The 22676-nt window shown below is 60.5% G+C and overlaps 6 protein-coding genes across 6 annotated transcripts; 3 read left to right on the top strand and 3 right to left on the bottom strand.

Annotated features, from left to right (window-relative positions):
- Positions 1-98: 98 nt before the first annotated feature.
- SPRG_03718 (hypothetical protein) lies at positions 99-6452 on the top strand (the record flags this gene model as incomplete). The annotated part of the gene is made up of 18 exons (XM_012342288.1): positions 99-200; positions 1532-1642; positions 1693-1752; positions 1798-2207; positions 2258-2309; positions 2354-2489; positions 2544-2797; positions 2849-3108; positions 3156-3543; positions 3594-3647; positions 3698-3759; positions 3843-4064; positions 4119-4170; positions 4217-4299; positions 4345-5477; positions 5538-5841; positions 5892-5942; positions 5997-6452. 18 exons carry the CDS (start codon positions 99-101, stop codon positions 6427-6429), a joined length of 4167 nt encoding a protein of 1388 aa, XP_012197678.1. The 3' UTR covers positions 6430-6452.
- Positions 6453-6454: 2 nt separating this feature from the next.
- SPRG_03717 (hypothetical protein) lies at positions 6455-8475 on the bottom strand (the record flags this gene model as incomplete). The annotated part of the gene is made up of 2 exons (XM_012342287.1): positions 6455-7451; positions 8018-8475. 2 exons carry the CDS (start codon positions 8473-8475, stop codon positions 6455-6457), a joined length of 1455 nt encoding a protein of 484 aa, XP_012197677.1.
- Positions 8476-8852: 377 nt separating this feature from the next.
- Positions 8853-9345, top strand: SPRG_03716 (hypothetical protein; the record flags this gene model as incomplete). The annotated part of the gene is made up of 3 exons (XM_012342286.1): positions 8853-8879; positions 8996-9207; positions 9243-9345. The coding sequence occupies 3 exons, from the start codon at positions 8853-8855 to the stop codon at positions 9343-9345; spliced, it is 342 nt and encodes a 113-aa protein (XP_012197676.1).
- A 720-nt stretch (positions 9346-10065) lies between these two features.
- SPRG_03715 (hypothetical protein) lies at positions 10066-11712 on the top strand (the record flags this gene model as incomplete). The annotated part of the gene is made up of 1 exon (XM_012342285.1): positions 10066-11712. The coding sequence occupies one exon, from the start codon at positions 10066-10068 to the stop codon at positions 11710-11712; it is 1647 nt and encodes a 548-aa protein (XP_012197675.1).
- A 1651-nt stretch (positions 11713-13363) lies between these two features.
- On the bottom strand, positions 13364-17347 carry SPRG_03714 (hypothetical protein; the record flags this gene model as incomplete). The annotated part of the gene is made up of 5 exons (XM_012342284.1): positions 13364-13711; positions 13758-13823; positions 13876-15519; positions 15564-16298; positions 16325-17347. 5 exons carry the CDS (start codon positions 17345-17347, stop codon positions 13364-13366), a joined length of 3816 nt encoding a protein of 1271 aa, XP_012197674.1.
- A 220-nt stretch (positions 17348-17567) lies between these two features.
- On the bottom strand, positions 17568-21648 carry SPRG_03713 (hypothetical protein). The gene is made up of 3 exons (XM_012342283.1): positions 19903-21648; positions 18098-19851; positions 17568-18047 (listed from the first exon to the last, which is right to left on the bottom strand). Exons 1-2 carry the CDS (start codon positions 21610-21612, stop codon positions 18661-18663), a joined length of 2901 nt encoding a protein of 966 aa, XP_012197673.1. The 5' UTR covers positions 21613-21648; the 3' UTR covers positions 17568-18047; positions 18098-18660.
- Positions 21649-22676: the final 1028 nt, after the last annotated feature.

Below are 22676 nucleotides of genomic sequence, written 5' to 3'. Positions count from 1 at the left end.
ACGTGCGAGCGACGCACTTTTGCCTCCGTCGCGCGATCGATACGTGGCACGCTGCCAGCACGTTTCGTCGACGGATGCATCTTTTGTGGCCGCGCGCCATGACGTGGCAGCGCCAGCGCACGCTGCGACGCAGTATGGACCACTGGCACCTCTGGCTTGCTCAGCGGCAGCGTCGTGCCTCGCTGCAGCAGCGCGCGCTGGTACGGTTGCATTTTGATTCGAGCGGTCCACAAGATGCAACTAGATGCACTGGACTCGAATGTTGCTGGCGACTGTCTTTGTAGAGTGGTGTGCTGCTGCCCGCGCACTCCGAGAACGCACCACGACGGTCGCCAAAGCGCTCGCACGACGACAACGCAAGCACGTGCGTGACGCTGTCGGGCGACTACGGGCAAGCGCTGCCTTTTCTCAGCGCCTTCGAGCTCTCACCGAATCGAATTTGGCGAAAGCACTTACGTCCACAAGTCGCAAAGTGCTGCTGCAGTGGCGCCAGTACGCGCGCGCCAAGTATGCGAGCCATGTTGCGCAGGCAGAGGCGGCGGCCACTATGACGCTATTTCGTCAGCAGCGAGTCTTGCACAAGGTGCGTCTGCATTCATAGCTGCTAAGTGATACCCAATGCCGTTTAGTGGCACTTCACAGCCCATGAACAACGCCAACATGTGCTAATGGTTCGCCGTGCGCTCGATTGGTACCGATCGAGCGCAGCAGCGGGGGCGTTTGCAGCGTGGAGCTTCGCAGTCACCCGGTGGAAGCGACGCAAGGAGCAAGGCGCTGCAGCACTCCACCGCTGGCGACAACAACGCCTGTCCAGCTGCTTTCGGCAATGGCGCGGCTTTCACTCATCTCGAGCCCAGCGGCGCGCGGCAAGCGTTCGCGCAGGCCGCTTGTACTCGCAGACACTCCTTCGTCGATGCACGGCCAACTGGAGCCGCGTCCTGCTACGTCATCATGTACGCCCTACTCATTTGGCTGCGAGCAGAGCGCCTAAGTAGAGACACTGTAGCATGTGCTCGGCGAGGTGGAGCGTCGACGGGCCGCGCGTGACATGGATATCAAGCGGCGCTGCTTGCGGATATGGCGCCAAGAAGCAGCAGAGAAGCGGTGTCGACAAGCCAAGTTCAACGTGCTCTGGCAGCAAACCAGAACCACGACGCTCACTCGCCAGTTCGAATCCATTGCCAGCTCGACTTTTTACGCTTGAAACGTAGGTTTTGCACATGGCGGCGCCATGCCATCTTACGCCCTCGAATGCGTCTCTTCCGTCGCGACCAGGCGCAGTCGCTGCTTTACCTCGGTACTCGACTCACGATTTTGGAGAAGCTGACCACATGTGGTAGTGTTTGGTGCTTGGGACCAGTACATCGTTCTTCGTCATAAGTGCCACTCGTTCATGCGGCTCGTCGAAGGTACTCGCAGCCGCTTGACAGTGTCACCCACGACATGTAGAGCGATGGCAGTCAGTGTCTTTGGGCCAAGCCTACCGAGTTGGACGCGCCCTCGTCACCCGATGGGCTCACCTATCTCATAGGCGTGGGCCGTATACTCTCGGAAGCGATTGCACCACCGACGCAAGTACCTCCAAGCGCTTCGCCATTGGCACGCGAATCTGCTGGGCGCTTGCTTTGCGTACTGGCAACAGGTGGCTCCTTGCACCATGCGGCGCAAGACGATCTCGATCCTCTTGGGTAGTGGATCCGCGTACGGCGGCAGCGACACGCGATCTTTCGCCGCTGGGTCCAGCGACAACAGGTAGAACTCTAGTACGCTTTAGTCGCGCCGTTCGAGACCATGTAGCGCCGTGCCATTGGCCTGTGGACCGACTTTGCACTTTGCCAGAGCGAGTACGCGGCCTTGGTCGCTGCTGCCGATGCCACGTGCCACGGGCGATTGCTGTCACGCGTTCTGCGTGGATGGCAGCTCGTCACACAGCACCGCCGTTGGCGCGAGCAGACCATCCACGACGCCGTCTGCGTGCGAACGCTGCGATGGGCTGCTCGCGTGTGGCAGCACTGGGCGGCCTACAGCACGTACCGCCGCGCCAAGCAGGACGAGGCAGGCATGGCGCTCACCTTGTACCATGCGACGCTGCTTAAGTCCATCTTTTGCAAGTGGCGCACGATCTGGCACGTACTCTCGAGTGCGCGCTTGGCCCTCCAAGCCACGACACTGCGTCTTCAGATGCTTCTGCAGCTGTCGTGCTTTCGGTACTCTGGTGTCTCTACCATGCTGCCATCTTGATAACTTCAATGATTAGCGCGTGGCTGGCGTTCGCGCATACCTCGTTGCACCACCGACATCTCCTCACCGTATACTCTTGGCTTTTGAAAAGGTCAGAATCGATGTGGCCTAGTCGTACCTCGCCCGAGATCGAAAGCGGCGGCTACGCCGTCTATTGCGCGCATGGCAGGCGTGTGCCAGCGGAAGCGCCCGTCGTCGGCGACTCGCAGCGACACACCATCGCATCTTCCAGCTCCAGCGCGGTCTGGGTAATTCCACTACCAAGCATGGGATGGCGGTCAAATGTCACTGGTTGGGCGTAGGCGGATTCCAAGCCGGCGTATTGCAGGCCAAGCGGCGCCAGAGTACTGCGTCGATTGCTCGGCGGTTCCTCGTTCGAAGCGTCCAGCAACGGCTCTGGTGTGTCTTTTGCAAGTGGCGCGAATCCACGGACCGAAAACTGCGCGCCAAACACGCGCTCACATTTGCGCTCGCGACGCAGACCTCGTCGTGCGTGCAGTACTGGCATCATGTCGCTCAGCTCCAGTGCCAGCGACGCGCACGCGTGGTTGCCAAGGTGCGTCGGGCCTATTCTTAACACATGTTGCTACCATGTACTCTATGCTAGCTGGCCGAGAGGACGACACGGACGACGTGGCGGGTGTTGCACCTCTGGCGCCGCCAGGGCCGGCTACAAAGAGTGGTGCGGCGTGCGGGGATCGAACACCGGCTCCGCGTGCTCGACCACGTCTTTGGCGCGTGGCGCGCGTACTGCGAGGCAAAGCAGCGCCGGCGCCACGTCGCAGACGATTGGGTGACGTCGCGCCAGTCGACGCTGGCGACTCGCGTGCTGACGCGCTGGGCGACGTGGGCGCACCGCCGGTGCCGGTTCGTGGCCTCTGTGTCGTAGAAAAGGAGGTTAACACGATACGTAGCGCGCGGACGGTCGTGCTGCGATCACAGAGTCTCTGTCGAGCGCACTGGGAGCGCTGGCGCCGCGCCTACACGGTCGCCACGTACTTTGCTTGGTATCGCATGCGTCGAGTGCTCCATCTCTGGGCCGCGGGCACCGATCTCCGGCGGGCGCGCCGGGCAACGTCCGCAACAGCCGACGCGTTTGCGGTGCAGCGGACACTGGCCTTTTGGCACCGAACGACACGATGCGCCGCCAGCAGACGCAAGCGCTTGCACGCTGCCCGCGCACGGTACGAGACGCAGCTCCGGCGCAAGCTGCTTTGCGCGTGGGCACAGCAGTGTCGCCGTCGAGAAGGCTGGTGGCGCGCCGCAGTCGCATTCTACGATGCAACGCTACGGCGCCGCCACGTACACATCTCTCGAGTTTGCACTTGGTGGGGACGAATCGTTGCGTCTAGGTGTCATGTGTCTGGTTTGCGTGGCAGGCGTACCACCACACCAAGAAAGCACGCGTTGCGAGGACAACGCTCGCCGCTGCTCGCTGTTGGCGCGTGCGGCAGAGCCAGGCGCTCTCTCGATGGGTCGTGGTAGCGCGATCAAGGCGCTTGACTGCGTCACATACAGGTAGAGCACTACCGAGGTGATGCCAACACACACGAGTCATCTCTAGCAACGGCAACGGCACACTGGCGATGTGTGCTGTCCAGTCGCATTCTCAGCGAGTGGTCGTCGCATGTGCGGGAGACGCGCCGCCTCCAGCTGCAGTGCAGGCGCATGGGTGAGCTCTTGATGGCACGCGTCGTTGCGCAGGTGATGGCGGCGTGGATACGCTTCACCGCGACGCGTCGAGTGAAAGCCGAGATGCGGTATGCGGCCATCCGCCACCGCAATGGAATGCTGCAAGGGGTCCTCTTCCTCGACTGGTGGCAGTGGACGATGCGACAACGCCTGCAACGTCGCGCGGCTACGCATTTTGCACATAGAGTCATGTCAGTGGTATTTGCCACGTGGCGGCACTGTCTTCTACTGCGCAAGGTATTGCATGCTGCTACGATACATCGCCTCCGATCCGTATGTGTAGACAGATCGATTTCGCGCAGCCAAAGAAGGTCGCGTCGTGAGCGCGTGCTTTCAGAGCTGGCAGACTTGCTGCACAACGGCACGGTACACGATGCGTTGGCGTTCGTGGTGCGAAAACGTTGTTCGTAGACGACTGCGATCCTGCCACGTGGTCATCGCGCTCCAGCGAGATCGCACGTGCTGCAATCGTAGCTTCCAGGCATGGCGACGGTGGACGACGCTCCAGTCGCTCAGCTACGGCGCCCGCCTTGCGTACTGCGAAGCCTTGCTCTCGCGCGTCGTCACTAGCTGGCGCCACCATGTCCACGTGCATCAAGCGGCGGCGACGGTGCGATTTCAGTCCCGTCTCGTCTTGGGCCAACTCGCCCTCGATCTACACGCAACGTGGAACGCATGGCAGCGCCTCTTTCGAGCACGCCACTGGCATCGACACGCAACCTATGTCGCCGTGTGGGCTTTATGGCGCGTTTACGCCGCCGACCACAAGCGAATGCAGACGCATGCCCTCTCGATTGCGCGACGGGCGGCGACATCGTTGCAGGCGCGCGTGTTGCGTGCGTGGCACCTCCACGCCCGCCACGTCGTCCAACTCCGCCGCGCCCTTGTCGCCAAGCGTCAGCGGAAACACGTGCTCACAATGCACTTGCGGCAGCGTGGCCGGCAGCGCCGCCAAGCTGCTTTTACGCTCTGGCGCGAGGCCGTGCTCGCCGCGCGGGCTTTTTTCCACTCTTTGCAGCGCCGGCGCGACGCGCAGACGATCGCTGCGGTGTTTTCAAGGTGGCGCGGTTCCAGCGAGATCGCGCGCCGCGTGCACGAGACAAAGCGCCACATGGCGTCGTGGCGATCGCAGCGCGCCCTCCTCGCGTGGCACCGGGTGCGCATCGCCCGCGCCCATTTGCGCGTTGTGCTCGCTGTCGTGGACCGATGGCGCCGCGACCAGACGCTCCGCAAGGTCTGGCCGCGCTGGGCGGTCGCGGCCTCGCGGCAGAAACGACTTTGCCGCTTCACGCTGGCCCGCGAGCAGAAGGCGCGGCGCGAGGCCGTGCGCGGGTGGCAGTACAACATCCACGTCACTCAGCTTGCGACCAAGAGCCGCCTCTACGCTCGGCTGCGTCTCTTGAGCAAACGCTTCAACCAGTGGCGACAACAAGCGCATTGGCTGCGACGAGTGCGGGCCTTTGCGACGCGTGTGACGCGGCAGACGTGGCGGCGCGCGTACGTCCGCCATTGGCGGCTGCACACCCAACGCGCGGCGATCGAAAGTAGCGCTTGCGACTATATGGCCCAATTGCGCTGCCGTCAAGCATTGAGGGCATGGACAGCTCGCAAGGCGGACGCGACGCAGCTCCGTCGCGCGGCGCGGTGTCATATGCGGCACCTCTGGCGCCGGTGGCGGAGCGTCGCACTCTGCAGCCGTGCGTGCTGGTGGTACGAGCAGACGTTGACGCGAACCTCCATGATGTGCTGGCGCACCTATTGCATCCAAGAGCAGTCGGTTCGGTACCAGCACGCGGTGGCCTCGCGCCGACGCCTCAAGGACGCGTGGGCGACATGGCGACGATACCAATGGAAGCGACTTGCGACAGCACAAGCCCGTGCGTTTGCTCGCTTCCGCCGGCTCCAGTCGTCCGTGCTTCGACACGCTGTCGTATCGACTCATGCACGAAACTGCGTAGTGCCCTCGACGCATGGCTCTTGGGCATCGAGACACAAGCAGCCGAGACAACGTTTGTGTTATTCTAGACACGTCGGGCAAGCTCACCGTGTCGGTGTGGTTCTAGGGCGATGGAAGCCGCAGCAACAGCGTTGTATGCCTCCCAGCTACGGCGCCAGCATTTCCGTGGCTGGTCGCACGCCATGGTTCGCACCAAGGCGCAGCGCCAGCGACACAAGACCATGGTCCACACGTGGCAAGCGCTGCGACAAGAGCGGCATCTCACGCTTGTGTGGCGCGCGTGGGCGCGGGTGAGTCGCCGACATCGGGTCGTTCGCACGCACCGCGCCATCAAGCACGCTTCTGTGATGCAGGCGACGTGGCAGCACTGGATGCGGTACGTCGAGCACCAGCAGGTCCGCACCAAGCAGGTCCATTCCGCGAAGGTGCTTTGGCGCGACATCTTACTGCGCCGCACGCTGCACCATTGGCACATTTCTGTAGTCGCCAGTCGCGCCGAGGATCCGAGTGTGTCGACCCTGTGCGATATTTCAACGTAGATAATGTCATGTATAAAAGAGGGATTTACGGATAACGCCGCGCGTAGACGGCCGCGTGGGATGTTTCGCAGGCTGCCTTGAGGCGCCGGAGCCGGTCGATCTTGTCGCGCGTCGTGTACTGTGCAAAGTGCTGGCGCAGGGGCGAGGCAAAGCAGAGCTCGAACGGTGCCCCGGGGTCGTCGAGCGCGACCGTCGGGACGTGCTGCGGCATTGCATTCTGGAACGTGGTTGCTTGCGCTCGCGTTTCAAAAACAGCAATGTTTTTCAAAATCGCGCGGACGACCGTGTCTTTGAGCGCCATGTCGTGCCCCGGGGCCATCTGCACGAGGTCGAACGCGTATCCGAGACAGCCATCGACGCCATCCATCGCAGGCAGCTCAATGCTCGGCCAGTGCGGGTTTTGAAGCGGCACAAAGTTGATCGGGCCCACGTGCGTGGATCGCTTGCGGAAGCGCCGGACGTGGTCGGCCGTCTCGACAACGACCATGGCCATCGCCCCAAAGCGCTGCTTGGCGATCGCAATGCCAACCAGTGGGTCCTCAAAGTAGCACATGTCGCAAAAGACGTCGACGATCCCGTGGTTCGCCTCGGTAGCCGTGTACGCTTCGAGCGCAGAGCTCTGTGCAGCGATGCTCTGCGTGTGGCGGAGCTCGGCGTCCAGGCGATCTTGGCGCGCGGCAATGTACGAGAGCACGGACGGCATGGTCGATGGCGGGTGCACAATGAGAAATTCGGTCGCGAGCAAGCGGCGCCACACAGGCGCGTCGTACCGGTCGAGCTCCGCATGCCAGAAATGACACGTCTGCTGCAGCCGCCCGATACTGACGCCATCCAAGTACTGTACAACGTGGGCCATGAGGTCCGTCGTCAAGCCCGACGACATGTAGTAGGCGGATGTGGCAGTCGGTGTAATCGACTTGGAGGCGACGGGCGTCGGCGGCCGGGCACCGAGGTCCTTGGCGTCGTTGCCCAAGACCTTGGCGTGGAGTGCGCTCATGGCGCTGTTGGCGACGCCAAAGATGCTCGAGATGCGTGCTGCGGCCATGAGAGGAGGTTCAAGACTGCGCCTGCTTGCTGCTACCGGCCGTGGTGCCAGTGCGGCCTGTGCTGGCGCGCAGCGATTGGCTGAAATCCCGTCGGGTAACCCGCCGTATTCGCCAGCTGTTGAAAAAAATTCAGCCAATGCAACAGAAGTAGACGTGCCGTGGCGCCACGTCATTAAAATGACCATCACTCTCGCCACGCTTCGAGCAACGACACCAAACGCTTCCAGCGACAAAGAATTAGTGCCATCTCCAGCGGACGACCACCACGTCGACGAGCGCAGAGTCATTACCTTCCTTTCAACGCCATATTTGATCATTCATTTCCATATATATGCATTCAATTCCATAGTTTAGTCGGCCTGGCACCACCGTGTGGTCATATTGTCTTCTTACAGCACCGAGCCGTGCAGCGCAATCGAGCGACACAAGGGACAAGTCGTTCCGTTTTGAACCAGCGGAGAAGGCACATTTCGTGGAAAGTGTGGCCGCACGCAGTCGACAGGCTCGCATCTGCGCCAAGAGGGTCCAAGCAGATGGCGCACTCGTGCGGTGCTTTGGCCGGTGCGGCGCTCCGCCGGTATGGTAGTTGGAGAAACGTCGCGGCGAGGTAGCTCGGACCATATGCGCCGCTAGGCTCGGCGACTGGTAGCCAGCGCGCGAGCTCGGCTGTGAAGGCTGGGAGGCCCCGGAGACGCTCGTCTACAACACTCTTGTTGTCGACAGCAAACACAAAGCGGCGGCGCGGGAACGCGGCTCCAACGACGGTTTTAAGCGCCGCGTGGCCTGCGGTCGCAAACTCCTTGAGGCGCTGGCGCAAGGCGTAGAAGTGCGAGTAGCGACGGTTCAAGATCCACCACGCCTTGGAGCGCGGACAGACAACGACGAGCCGGTAGCTCATGTACGCGTCGGAGCCCGCGACGTTGCCTTTCGTGCACGTCAGGACCAAGGTCGCGCCGAGGCTGTGGACGCGCGGCGCTGGGTCGTGGTCGGGCGATTTCATCGAACGTTGCACACTGGCCACTAACTCTGGCCGAACGTGGCGAGATTTTGGCATCGCTTTTGTTCGCCTTGTAAAATCAAACAAATGGGTTCCAGCTGCTACTGCTGCGATGGAACGCATCCCACCGAGCTCCTTGGGCTTGGCTACACCACGCTCGACGTCTTGACAACCCGTGTGAACGATGACATGCCTTGAAACGGAGCAGCTAGGGATGGACGCGTCCAATTTTTAACAACTTGACAATGCAAGAGTGTCCTGCGCAAATCACCAAAGTCGTTCAAGGGTAGTGCCAAGGAAGACACTAGTGGTGCGCTAAAAGATAGATTCGGAACAAGCGACTGCTCTCTACACGAGTTGTCGCTAGTGTAGTGCACACCATGTCAACACCGACGGGCGATAGAAGCGTACACGTCGGTCGCTCGTCTTACACGGCCTGCGCTTCGGCACTCGGTTTCGCGTGCTTGGGGTTCTTGAGCGGCATCTCGTCATCGCCGACGTCACGACGCTCCACCACGTGTAGAAGGGTGGCATCATCTCGTGGTGTCTCCTAACCGTGCACGTCGACCAGGCAAGGCTTGTCGCTGGCTACGGCACCGAGTCCATCGACGATGGCACCACGTCGGTCGGCTTCTTCAAGGTTCCAAACGCGTGGGGCGCCAACTGGGGCGAGCACGGCCACCTTCGACTCCAAGGCGGGCTCAACCGCGAGGCCGGCACGCGCAAACTCGCCAGGTACTTAGCCTACTCGATGCTGCCGTCGTCAGCAGGCGTCGATGCAACGCCAACAACGATCCCGCGCACTCCAAAGCTGACGACCCGCCGCGTGCGTGCCGATCGACCACGATCGACGTCGAGAACGCGGCAACTTGAGCGAAGAGAGCACGCGATCGTGCCACGTAGGATTTGAAACGTCGATACCTCGATAGTAGCGTTGAAATCAACCCAGCGAACAATCCAACTCTTGTGCACGTCCCTCGCTCGTCTTGCGAGATGCATGCCCCGTGCATCGGCAGCCCCGTAGGGCGTCCTCTTGCTCTGTGCTTCCGCGGAGCTTTGTTAAAAAAAGATCTTGCGGGCAGCACGAATGGTTCGAATCGCCATATCGTGAAGTAGTACCCGGCGCTTCTTGCGTTGAATCGACGCTTCGACCAGCCCCACCGGCAGGTTTCCTTGCACGCGACGCACCACCTCTCTCAACCACCACGCAAGCTCCGTCGTCATGCGGCAGACACTGCGCTTCTTCGGGCGCGCGCACCATTACGCGCTTCCTCCCAACGATGGAAATGGTCGCCAGGTCCTTTGGCAAAACTCTTTCATCTACAAAGTGTTCTGTGTGTTGTGAGGGAATATCCGCCAAACGTTTAAAATGAAGCTGAAAGGCAGGGGTATTCTCTACCAACAGGGGTGTCTGTCGCGAGTATCTTGGTTGGCGCGGGTGTAGCCGGTCACGTTGAAGTTAAAACGGTCGAGCGCATGGTGAGCGTCGTCAGACTCGGCGAACTTGTGCTTTCTGGTCCACTCGGACGAGCCAACTCAACATGAACGCTCATTTTGCTTTCGCCTCTCTTCTGCGCACCACCATCCAGCACCATGAGCTCGGCGATCACGGCATGCTTCCAGCGTCACTGGACGGTCGAGCCGCCGGCAAAGACGCCAGAGGAAATCGAGGCCGAAAAATACCTCATCTGCATCCCGCTCTGGGGCAACCGGTTCCTCACGGTCAAGTCGATCCCGTTCAACCGCTGGTACCTCTTCGCCGCGTCGTTCCTCTGCCAATTCTGCTGCGGCTCGCTCTACTCGTGGTCCATCTACAACGTCCCGATCGACACGTACATCTACGACGACCCGAAGGCCGGGAAGGCCGTCTACACCTTCTACATGGCGTGCGGTCTCCTCGGTAGCACGGCCGCGGTCCTTGGCCCGTGGCTTGAGCGCAACGGCCCGCGCCGCGGCCTCTTCCTCGGTGTCTCCATGTTCTGCGCCGGCTACGTCATCGCCGCCATCTCGCTCTGGGCCAAGTCGATCATTGGCATCTACATTGGCTACGGCATCATTGGCGGCTTTGGCCTAGGCATCAACTACATCTCGCCCGTCTCGGCGCTCCAGAAATGGTTCCCGGACATGCGCGGTACGGCGGCTGGCTTTGCGGTCGGCGGCTTTGGCGCGGGCTCCATCGTCTGGGGCAAGGTGTACCTCCCGGCCGCGAAAGCGTTTGGTCTCCCCGGCTCGTTCGTTTTCCTCGGTGTCTTCATGTCGACAGTCATGTTCGGCTGCGCGGTCGTCATGCGCACACCGCCGCCGGGCTTTACCGCCGCCGGCATGGACATCCACGGCGTCCAGGAGTCGAGCAAGCTCCACGAAGACTCGACGCTCGCCGAGTCGCCCAAGCACGGCGAGGTGGGGTGCGTGCAGTACACGGAGCTCTCGGAAGCGCATGGCCGCCAAGTGCACGCACCGACCATTTCGGTACACGAGCTCAACCAGGACAACTACAAGAACGTCAAGAGCCTCAAGCTCATCGACTGCCTTCTCTCGGCCGACTTTTTCTTCATGTACTTTATGCTGGCGGGCAACATCGTCTTTGGCCTCGTCGCACTCTCGCGCCTCTCGTCGATGGCGACCGAGATCTTCAAGCAGACGCCGGACGAAGCCGCGACGGTCGTCGCGATCAACGGCGCGTTCAACTGCTGCGGCCGCCTCTGCGTGCCCATGGTCTCGGACGTCCTCGCCCGCAAGTTCAAGCTCAACCCGCCCTTCACGCGCAAGATCATCTTCTTCTGCACGCTCACGATCCAGATGGTGATTCTGCTCACGATGCCCAGCATCATGCGCGAAGCCGACTACGACAGCTTCCGTGCCGAGATCTGGGTGCTCACGCTCTGCTACGGCGGCGGCTTTGGCACGATTCCCGCCTTCCTCACCGACATGTTTGGCGCCTACAACATTGGCGCGCTCCATGGCTTCGTCCTCACGGCGTGGTCGATCGCCGGCGTCGGCGGTGGTCTCGGCTTTACGTTCTACTACAACGACCTTGTCAAGAACCAAGGCGTCTCGATCCCGGAAGCGTACATTCAGAACATCCACTGGATCGTCGCGACCGTCATTGTCGGCTACGTCGCGCTGTTTGGCGTGCGGACCAACCCCATCGACCGCTTCGCACCGGGCTACCAGTACAGCATCTGCGGCAAGCCCGTCCTCCGCATCGGCGCGACGCCCAAGACCCACTGCCCCGTGTAAGCAGCCTTCCGCCATCTCCTTGTCTCAATATTGTACTACGTGCTCTTTCAACCTGAATAATCCCATCCATCGTGCGTGAACCCGACCGTGTTAGTACCCTTCTAGCTTATGCATGGAGGACTCGCATGCGCTCTGGCAGACCACGGCGAGCGCTTCGATAATCGCACGCCAGAAAAACTGGTCGTCGTCAAGCAGCAGATGGCCATGACCACAGTAGGATGCGATGCCACGTGGCCAACGATACTATCCAGAGCCTCGGCCTCGACGTGGTAGACAGCCTACGCTTCCTTCATGGCCTCGTGCATGCTGCGTAGCAAGGCGCTTGCTGGCCCGCGCGCCGACGGACCTCCGAAGGTATAGCTTCCGCGATCGGCGGCAATGCCTATCGTACTGCGTAGCTCGACGGCGGCCGCGGCGCTCTACGGTGCTTAGCGAAAAGGCGCTGAGGCGCCTAAGAAGACGCGCTACAAGCAGGACCTCGCGGCCTTTGACAGCATCGAGACGCGCTGTGACGTGTTTGTCAAGGCTGTCAGTTGACAAAAGGTGCTGACCTTTACCGGTATGTCCCTGCTGGCTGGGGTGCGGATCGAACCCACGACCGCTCGACTTTTGGCCTAAAGTACTCGTCTCAATACCGTCAAAGTACGTTGTGCAATGGATCAATCTAGAAAAACCTAACCCTATGGGGGTAGGGCTGCAAGGTCACGACCGAAACCATGACATGCACCGCCTGCTACCACATGGCAACGTCGTCTCGGCGAGCGCACGGACGGTCTGACAGCTCGCGGCCCAAGACAAGGCGCAAGTATCGACCGTGTCCCGTGTTCTTGTGACCCAACCGCAGCCATCCCAAAGGGCGTTGAAGAGTGCCCACTCCACATGTTGTACGAGACCAACAAGGACCGATTCAAGAACGGTCCCAGTGGCTCCGGCATCACCGCCTACGACAAGGTAATCACCAAGTGGAACGAGCTACAGTCGAGCACGGACCCAGTGGCTCAGGCGTGACGACCTGCATGAAGGCAGTCAACGCATATATACAGTCAATACCATCAATACAGTCATCCATTGAAGGCTGCATGCAGGGTCATGCTGGCCTGGAAGCACTTGTGAAGACGCTGGCGGCGGACTCCTGGCAGCGGATCATGCTGCGTAAAGACGAGTGTGCTATGCGGCCGCGAAGCTGGCGCCGCGCTGAAAGCTTGAAGTGACGCACGGTCCCTCGGCTCTCCGGAAAGAAGGCGTGTTCCACAGCTTGATAAATCGATACTCGGTATGGGGCTTTTATAGGTTACCGCTATGCATGGATACATTGCAAACAGCTGACGCGGCAGACGATGACGCGATGGCAGCGTTCGATGCTCTCCTTCTCGACAGCTTGCGTCGCTTGGGCAACCGTCCTCGTCATCGCGTCCATCACAGTTTCGAGGCCAGCATCGCTCTGTAAACAATCTGTCTTTTGAAGGCATTATCAACCAAGAGCCATGGATTTCTACCCAGAGAACGATACGTCAATGTGACCATCGAGGGTTTGGGGCGATCGCAACGGAATGCATGGACACGGAGTAGGAAGATTTTGGACAGATTGTCTCATTGAAGCGAGTTTAGACAATGTACTATGGAAGCGGCGTATATATAGAAAGCGGAGGTACTACCGGTGCTTGAGGATGTGCAGAGTGTTGTCGATGCGCTTGAACGTGTTGTTCATGCACTGAATGACGAGGTCGTCAAAGGCGGCGGCGGCCTCTTCGTCCGTCTTTTCTGGCGTCGAGACGTCGACGAGGTAGTTGACGTCGTCGCGGTGGCGCAGCTCCGGCATCTCGGCCGGGATCATGAGCACCAAGAGCGAAACAAGCAGGTGCAAGTGCCTTCGCACGACGTTAAACGCGTCGCCGCACGTTTTTTGAAATTTGACAAAGTCGGGTGTCCCGACGCCGCCAAACACGTGCGCCATCTCGGGTGTAAACACGAACGGCGTCTTCTCGCGCTTGATGCCGTACTAGAATCACGGCATTTTACTCTCATCCGTGCATGCTGGTTGGTACCTGGTACTTCATAAAGCCCAGGAAATGGCCGAAATCAATGTGGAAATACCGGCCTTGCTTGGTGATCTACACCATCCATTCTCATCAAACATATGTATGTTGGTGAGAATTGATAGACCATAATGTTGTCGTTGTGGCGATCGCCAATGCCAAGGACGTACGTCGCAACGCAGTAGCCCGCGCACGACCGCAAGAAGAGGTCAACCGCGACCCGGTAGCTGCGGGCGTCGCCGTTGTTGGCTTGGATCCAATCCAGAAAGCTCACATCGTTGAACGCGCCAAAGATACCGCCCATGGCGCCACCCCGCTTGTGCACGGCCGCGGTCGTCACCGAGTGCAAGACGACCTGCAACATGCCCGTCATGGGGCCCGTCGAGACGCACTTGTACGGCTCCATGGCGAGGTCTTTCCCGTCTTCCCGCCACATTTCGTCCATCAAGCGGATGAGCTGCAGCGTGAGGCAGTCCTGGCGCACGTCGTCGCCGGCCTTGAAGATGATGATGACCGGGTCGCCGCCTTCCTCGGCGTTTTCAAACTCGAGCCAGAGGGGCAATTTGGCCGACGACATGATCTTGCACTTCTTGACAACGATCTTGCCAACCTCGACGCGCGAGTCGAGCGGCAGCTGGTACGTCGCGGGGAGGGTGCCGTTGAGCTCCTCGAGACGTTGTTGCATGGTGACCTTGATCTCGTCTTTGGTTCTTCCACTGTGGTGCAAGGCCTTGACTTCTTGGCAGATTTGCTCAAACGCGCCCTTCTCCGAGAAGAGTTTGTCCTGGAGCTGCAGAATCGAGCGCATCTTGTTGGAGCACACATCCAAGTATGTGTTGAGGAGCACGCCGTAGCGTTCGCGGACTTGGTCGTTGTACGACTCGACCTTCATGCTCCAGAAAAGGTCAAAGCCGATCTGGTTTGGGTTCTTGATCGCGCGCTCAATCAAATGCTTGGCGAGCGGCGACACGTGATGGCTCTCGTACTTGAGTGCTTGGACCAGCTGCGGCAGAAAATAGCTGAACGTCGTGTCGGCCATCTCGGCGAGCTTGTCGACGGCAAACTGCCGGACTGTCTCGTGCGCAAACTCCTTGTCGAGAAGGATGATGTACGAAGCCGGGTGCGACGCTTGCGCCCACTGCGGCAGGAGCGTGAGCATCTCGTGTACGTCCGATGGACAGAGCCAATTGACGCACGACAAGACGTGCCGAAGCGCCTCGAACGACGTCATGAACTGATATCGGTTGCGCCACAGCACCGCTTTCTGAAAATCGCTGAGCTGGAAGAGCGGGTCCCGCTGAATGATGTGGCGGAGGTCGTCCATGGCCTCGGCGGTGTCGCCGTTGGCGACGAGCTTGATGGCGAGCGCCCACTCTTCCCGCTCCTGGCGCGTCGTGGCCGACATGACAAACTCGCGCGCACTGTCGGCGGCCTTGAGCTTGAAGACCCACGTGCTCTGCTCCTTGCGCGTGCCTTTCGAGACCGCGAACGTCGTGTAGCGCTCGTTCAGCTCGTCGGCGTTGAGCACTTGAGCGCCGACGAGGTTGATGGTAAACTTGGCCGGCGCCGACGGGTTCTCGGCGTACGAGAGCGTATTCGTCGCTTGGCTCAGCGTAAAGTACCGCATTTGCCACTTGGTGAGTTGGTGGTGCTTGCCCGTTTTCTTGAGCCAGCCCGTCTTGAGGACCGCCTCGCTGCGCGACGAGACGTCGCCGAGCGCGTGCTCGGTCCAGTCAAACTTGATGGGCCCGTTGTACGAGGTCAACGTCATCTACAAACGATTCGCCATGGTCTTTGGCCGCAAACGAGTCCTACCTGAATAAGCGGGCGGTCGAGATCGACGACGTGCGGCAGCGGCCCCGAGCTGCATGTAAACAAGTTCTCAAGCATACCGACGTACTGGTCGCCTTGGAGAAAGAGTCCGTCGACGTCAAAGAGGTTGATGCCGGTGGTGAGAATGCGGTCGTACGAGGCAACGTCGGCGCCGGGCGCGCGGATACCGTAGAGGGTCACGACGACCCGCGTCGACTTTGGGAGTTGGCTAATGCGCAAGCTGCTGCGAAACCACTTGGGCTCGACCCACATGGCAATCAGGCCGTCGTTGGCTTGGGCTTTCAGCGTCGTGTCGGGCGTCTCGCCCAGCGTCTCGAGGAGGAGGCCGCCATTGAAGATCTCGACGCTTGCAACGACGTTGGCAAACAGCAGTGGGCGACGCTCCGACACGATCTCATGCGCGGTGCGACGGAGGTGGGTCGTGTAGCGCGGGATGTTGAGCACGCGTTGGATGCAAATACGGAGTGGCTCGTCATAGTGACAGCTCTTGTTGGCGGAGCCCATCGACTGCGGCGACAACACCGGTGCAGCCGTTGGAGGATGGTGGTGTTGGGCGTGGTGGGGATCTTGCCAATCGTTGCCGAGCGTGGTCATGGCAATCTCGAGCGACCGCGTCGACGTTGCAAACGTCGGCTCGTCGTAAATGTTGCCGCCAAGCATGCTCCGCCGCAGCGCTTCTTGGATTTTGGACTCGTGGACGAGCGTGAGACAGAGTGTCTTTTTGTGATGAGACACTCGCGCACGTGCTGGTACGTGCAGATCTCTTGCTTGCGGTCGATCATATAGTCGCGGAACCCCGTGAGCTTGAGCACGTACTCCTTCGGGTCGTACGGGTGCAGTGGCGTCGCGTCCAGCATGTTGTTGTAGCAGTCGAAGATGTGCTCGACCGTCTCCTGCACGGTGTACGTCGGCAGCGTGATCATGCGCACTTCGTTTGGGCCCGTCGCGCTCACTTCGGCGAGCTGGAGCATGCGCCGGTAAATGATGTTGACACAGTGAAAGGCCACCGAGTTGCAGAGATGTTTGACCCAGAGGTCGTACTCAGCCTCGGACTCGGCCTGCATCGTCCACGTCCGGTTGGTCGTGACGAGGTCGATGCCATACTGGAGCGTCGCGCCTTTGACGATGGTCGGCTGGATCGCCGAGACGACGTCGAGCTCGATCTGGCCGCGCAGCAAACTCGCCTTCTCGTCGTTGCTCATGCGCCGGCCGCTCTTCTCGGGCTTTTTCTTGTAGTACTTGAGCACCTTGTTCTCGAGCTCCATGTAGCGTCTCTTCATCGCTTTGTTGTTCTCGCCGCGCTTCTTGAGCCAGCCGGCAAAGACGGGCCCTGCACACTCGGCGCTCACCGCCGCCGGGTCGAGCTTGAGCAAGTGCATCGGCAGCCGCGCCACGGTCTTGACCGTCGTCGGCGCGACGTTGAGGCCGTTCTTGTGGGCGATCCAGTCGTCGCTCTCGAGCCGGTACTCGGGCGTATTGGCGCGAATCTCGAGCGTCTCGGTCGAAATGTGCGCGTGCACGTCCTTGAGAATCGCGCCGACCGCCTGCCGCAGCGCCAATGTCTCCTTGGAGTGGACCAGACCGGGCACCGGCTGCCAGCGCGTCATCGAGTTGGAGCGCGCGAGGGTCGCGCCAAAGTGGGCAAACGGGTTGAGGTCGCTAAACGACGGTAGCCGCACCGACGGCGCCAACGAGAGCGACCGCTGACTGCTGAGGCTCGACGACGACACGGACCGCCGCACCGACGCCGCGTTGTACATCATCATGGCGGCAGAAATAACTGTACGAACGGAACGTCGTTTGGAGCCACGGAGAGCCAACGCCCAAAACGGTGCCATCGAAGATATAAATTCGGTTGCACCATGCCGCCAACGTCATGTGCGATCGCGGATCGTGGCTCTGGCATGCAGCGCTGGCCGTCACCCCGAGACGGTCTCGTGCTGCGACAGCAGACTCGCGCTGGAGTCGAGGCACAAGACAACGATGGGTGGTTGCATGCACTAAGAATTTAGATTCACGCCACGTGTCTTATTTGTGTTTCCAAATGTGCAACGCGTTGTCGACACGCTTGAACGTGCTCTTCATGGACTGCACGATGAGCGCGTCAAACATACTCGCCACGTCCTCGTCGCGCTTGTCGGCGGCGAGCACCGTCACGATGTGGTTAATGTCCTCGCGCTGACGCAGCTCGGGCATCTCGGCCGGAATCATGAGCAGCAAGAGCGCGACCAGCAAATGCAAATGCCTTCGCACAATGTTGAGCGACTCGCCGCAAAGCGCTTGGAACGTCACAAAGTCCGGCTTCCCGATCGGCTTGCCGTCGGGCTTGCCGGGGCCGCTGAGCACGTAGCCCATCTCGGGCGTAAACACGAACGGCGTCGTCTCGCGCTTGATACCAAATTGATACTTGGAAAAGCCCAGAAAATGGCCGAAATCAATGTGAAAGTACCGGCCCTTTTGTGTCATCTAAAGACGACGATCCTCATGAGCACAGACACCAAAAGCAGACGACGTACCATGATGTTGTCGTTGTGGCGATCGCCAATGCCAAGGACGTACGTCGCAACGCAGTAGCCGGCGCACGACCGCTGGAAGAGCTCGACCGCCGCCTTGTAGCTGCGCGAGTCAGGCGCGCCGTTGTTGGCCTGAATCCAGTCGTAAAAGGACGCGTCGTTGAAGGCGCCCGTGACGCCGCCACCGCGCTTGTGGATCGCCGCGGTTGTGATGGCGTGTTGGACGACTTGGAGGATACCGGTCATGGGGCCCGTCGAGACGCACTTGTACGGCTCCATGGCGAGATCCTTGCCTTCGTCGCGCCACATTTCGTCCATCAAGCGGATGAGCTGCAGCGTGAGGCAGTCCTGGCGCACGTCGTCGCCGGCCTTGAAGATGATGATGACCGGGTCGCCGCCTTCCTCGGCGTTTTCAAACTCGAGCCAGAGGGGCAATTTGGCCGACGACATGATCTTGCACTTCTTGACCACGATGCGGCGGACTTCGACACGCGGATCAATCGGCAGCTGGTACGCCGACTGGAGCGACTCGTTGAGTTCGTCGAGGCGCTGATGCAAGAGCGCCTTCATCGCGTCCATCGACTTGTTTGTGTGCGGAGGGTCTTGATTTCTTGGCAAATCTGCTCAAACACGCCCTTCTCCGAGAAGAGCTTGTCCTGCAGCTCGAGGATCGAGCGCATCTTGGTCGAGCACACGTCCACGTACGTGTTGAGGAGGAGGCCGTACCGCTCCTTGTACTGCTCGTTGTACGACTCGACCTTCATGCTCCAGAAAAGGTCAAAGCCGATCTGGTTTGGGTTCTTGATCGCGCGCTCAATCAAATGCTTGGCCAGCGGCGACACGTGGTGGTTCTCAAATTTGAGCGCTTGGACCAGCTGCGGGAGGAAGACGCTGAACGTCGTGTCGGCCATCTTGGCGAGCTTGTCGACGGCAAACTGCCGGACGTCTTCGTGCGCAAACTCCATGTCGAGGAGCTCAATGTAGCCCGCGGGGTTGGCCGGGTCGGCCCACTCGGACAGGAGGCTCACAATCTCCTTGATGTCGTCGGCGTTGGACCAGTTGACGCACGTGAGCACGCGCGGCAGGTACGCAAATGAGTTCATAAAGTCCCGTCGTGACGCCCACATGATGCTCTTCTGGAACGAATTGAGCCGGTAGAGCGGGTCGTGGTCGATGAGCGTCCGGAGCTCGTCCAGCGCGCGCTCGAGGCCTTCCTGGGACGTGGTCATGCGCGACGTGATCGATCGGCGCGGGCTCGAGCGCGCATCGCTGCTGCGGCTCTGCTCGTCGTCCGAGACGTCGGCGTTGGCCAAAATACGCAGCGCGCTGACCCACGCCTGGCGCTCTTGGCGGCTGTTGGCACTGAAAATGTACTCACGCGTCGTGTCGGCGGGCTTGACCTTGAAGACGTACGTCTCTTCTTCGCGGCGCGTCGAGACCGTGAGCACAGACGTGATCTTTTCGTTGAGCTCGTCCGCGAGGATGATGGCTGCGTTCGTCAGCGGGATGTGGTGCTTGGCCGGGCCGTTCTGGAGTTCGCCGTACGAGAGCGTCGCGGTGTCTTGGCTGAGCACGCACCACCGGCGCTGCCACGACGTGAACGTGTGCATCTTGCCGGTTTTGCGGAGCCAGCCGGATTTTTCCAGCGACTCGATCGACGAGAGCCGTTGCTGGCTCGCGCTGCTTGGGAAGTCGCCGCTCGCATTGACCGTGCTCCAGTCAAACTCGATCTCGCTGTGGTATTGGGCCAGCGACATCTAATCACGACAGCAGCTGAGTGTCACGGCATGCGGGACAAGGATAGGTACGTGGAGGAGCGGCATGTCCGGGTCGACGACGTGCGGCACGGGCCCGCGGTGGCACTGGTACAGGTTCTCGAGCAGCTGCACGTACTGCTCGCCTTGCACGATGAGCCCGTCGACGTCAAAGATGTTGATACCCGTCGTCAGGATGCGCTCGCGCTCGACGTTGTTATTGTTGCTGGCGGACGGGCGACCGGCGCCGACGCTGACGCCGTACACCGTCAAGACGAGCCGCGCCGTGCGTGGGATCTCGCAAATCTTCATCTTGGTGCGGAACCAGCGGGGCTCGAGCCAGAGCCCGATGAGCGACTTCACCGGTGGGTTGCCGCGCGGCGGGAGGCCCTTGAGCCGAATGTCGGAGGTTTCGCCAACGAGCTCGAGGCGCGAGCCCGCGTTGTAGAGCTCGATGGTCACAACGCAGTTGGAATACAAGAGCGGGCGCTGCTCGACCCCCATCTCGTGCGCCGTGCGCGCCAAGTGCGTCGTGTACGTCGGAACGTTGAGCACGCGGTTGATGCAGAACCGGAGCGGCTCGCGGTAATGACAGCTCTTGCCGACGCTGCTGGCGTCATCGGTTTGGTTGTTGGCGTCGGTCCAATCGCCGCCGAGCGTCGTGTAGTTGGGCCGCGTCGATCGATGGGGCCGCGAGAGCAGGTCGATCGGACGCAAGTCGACGCGCTTGAGCAGCGCCTCCTTGATCTTGCTCTGGTGGACCAGCGTAAGACAGAGTGTCTTTTTTGTGAGGAGACACTCGCGCACGTGCTGGTAGTTGCCGACTTCTTGGTTGCGGTCGATCATATAGTCGCGGAACCCCGTGATCTTGAGCACGTACTCTTTCGGGTCGTGCGGATGCAGTGGCGCCGCGTCCAGCATGTTGTTGTAGCACTCGAAGATGTGCTCGACCGTCTCGCCGACCGTGTAGTTGGCCAACGTCACCATGCGCACCTCGTTCGGGCCCGAGACGCTCACCTCGGCGAGCTGCAGCATGCGCCGGTAGTAGCCGTCGACCGAGAGAAAGTTAACCGACGTGCAGAGCGCGCGGACCCACTCGTCGTACTCGCCGTCGGTCTCGGCCTGCAAGTACCACGTGCGCTCGGTTGTGACGAGCTCGATCATGCGGTTCGTCTGCGCCGTCGAGCCGGGCCGCACGGACGAGACATTGTCGAGCTTGATGCTGCCTTTCGGCTTCTCGCGACCGAAGAGGTCGCGCTTGTGGTACGTCAAGACGCGGTTCTCGAGCACAAAGTAGCGCCGCTGGAGCGCCGTGTTGGTCTCGCCGCGCTTCTCGAGGTACCCTGCCATCGTCACGCCCATCGTGTCGGGCAGCACCGACGTGTTCGGGTCCAAGATAAGGAGACCCATCGGGAGCCGCGCGACGGTCTTGAGCGTCGGCGTGATGTTCATCTTGGTGTTGGCGTGGGCCAGCCAATCGTCCTTCTCGAGGCGGTATTCCGGCGTGTTGGCGCGGATCTCGAGCGTCTCGGGCGAGACGCGGCCGTGCACCGCCTCGAGAATCTCGCCAACGGCTTGACGAAAGGCCAGCGTCTCCTTCGAGTGCACGAGGCCCGGTACCGGCTGCCAGCGCGACGACTCGCGCCGGCCGTGGTGCGCGAACGGGTTGAGGTCGGAGAAGCTCGGCGTTCGCGCGGAGGCGGCCATCGAGTAGCTCGCCATCGAGCTCCGGCTGCTGGCCATGCTGTCTTGGTTCGACACCATCTGCGCTGCCTCGTCCAGGCGCCTAGCCAGTCCCCAAATCGAAATTGACCTCGGCCGTGACACGACGCTGACAACCCTCGCATCCGGATATAGGGTATCGTATCCGGACACGTAAAAGACGCGCGGGCTCTCGTCGCAAGCAAGTGCTGGCCACATTGTACGATCCATCTACCTCTGCTACGCTTCCTGCTTGTCCTTGGCCTCGTATCGCCGATATGGTACGTCCGTGAGATGGCTCCAGTGCTAGAGTTGCGTGTTTTTCTGCGAGAATACGATGTTTGCACAATCCACCCACCAATCCACCGGCGCACCAGTTGCTTTGGTCTGGTAGAGACCGTTCTTGCTTATTGTCCTAAATACAACTATCCTATAGTAGACCTGCCCTATCCGATCGTCGTCATGAGGGCGGACAATGCGCATGTCGTCCATGGGGCCAAGCCGAGAAAGGACGGGTTTGTGAGGAAGAAGCCGAGTGACTGCACGTCGAAACGCAACAAGCAAGCTTCGAGAACCGTCGGTGCAGCCGCCACAACCATCATCAGAGTACCCACAAGCCTCGGCATGTCGTGCGCGAGAACATCAACAAATCGAGGCAGAGGGATCGGTCGGACTTCCACAGAGCGACGAGACTTCTTCGGGACATAACGTTAGCCACTGTGTTAGCGTTGGTAAAGGTAAACTTGGGATTCAGTGACCGTCTGATTTGTGACATCCATCATCCCGATCATCCAAGCCGATTCCAGTCGCCGGTTGCGCTTATATTTGGAGAAAAGTATGCTCGGTAGCTGCGGTACAAGTCGCATGCGTGGAATCCAAGCAAAGTCCCGCTCCACGGTGACGATGGTGATGATGATACAGGAAAGGGACCAGTAGGTCAAGCTAGAAATCGAATGGCGGTGCGGTGCGTCTACACCATGCGCGCGATGAAGACGACCGTGTCGCATGCACCATGGTTGCACAGGTTTGTGAAACGACGTTTGGGAAATGGATGGACAGGAGGAAAGGAATATGTAACGGTCTGCACTCGCAAGCTGCCACGTACACAGACACCTTTTGATGGCGGA

Source organism: Saprolegnia parasitica (genome assembly GCF_000151545.1).
Source record: "Saprolegnia parasitica CBS 223.65 unplaced genomic scaffold supercont2.9, whole genome shotgun sequence".
NCBI lineage: Eukaryota > Oomycota > Saprolegniomycetes > Saprolegniales > Saprolegniaceae > Saprolegnia > Saprolegnia parasitica.
This window is presented reverse-complemented; position numbering and strand designations above follow the sequence as displayed.

Excerpts from the sequence above, each read along its gene's own strand:
- SPRG_03713 (XM_012342283.1), bottom strand. The coding sequence starts at position 21,612 with ATGGTGTCGAACCAAGACAGCATGGCCAGCAGCCGGAGCTCGATGGCG. Across the intron at positions 19,852-19,902 it reads CGGACATGCCGCTCCTCCAC|ATGTCGCTGGCCCAATACCA; the intron begins GTACCTATCCTT and ends TGTCGTGATTAG.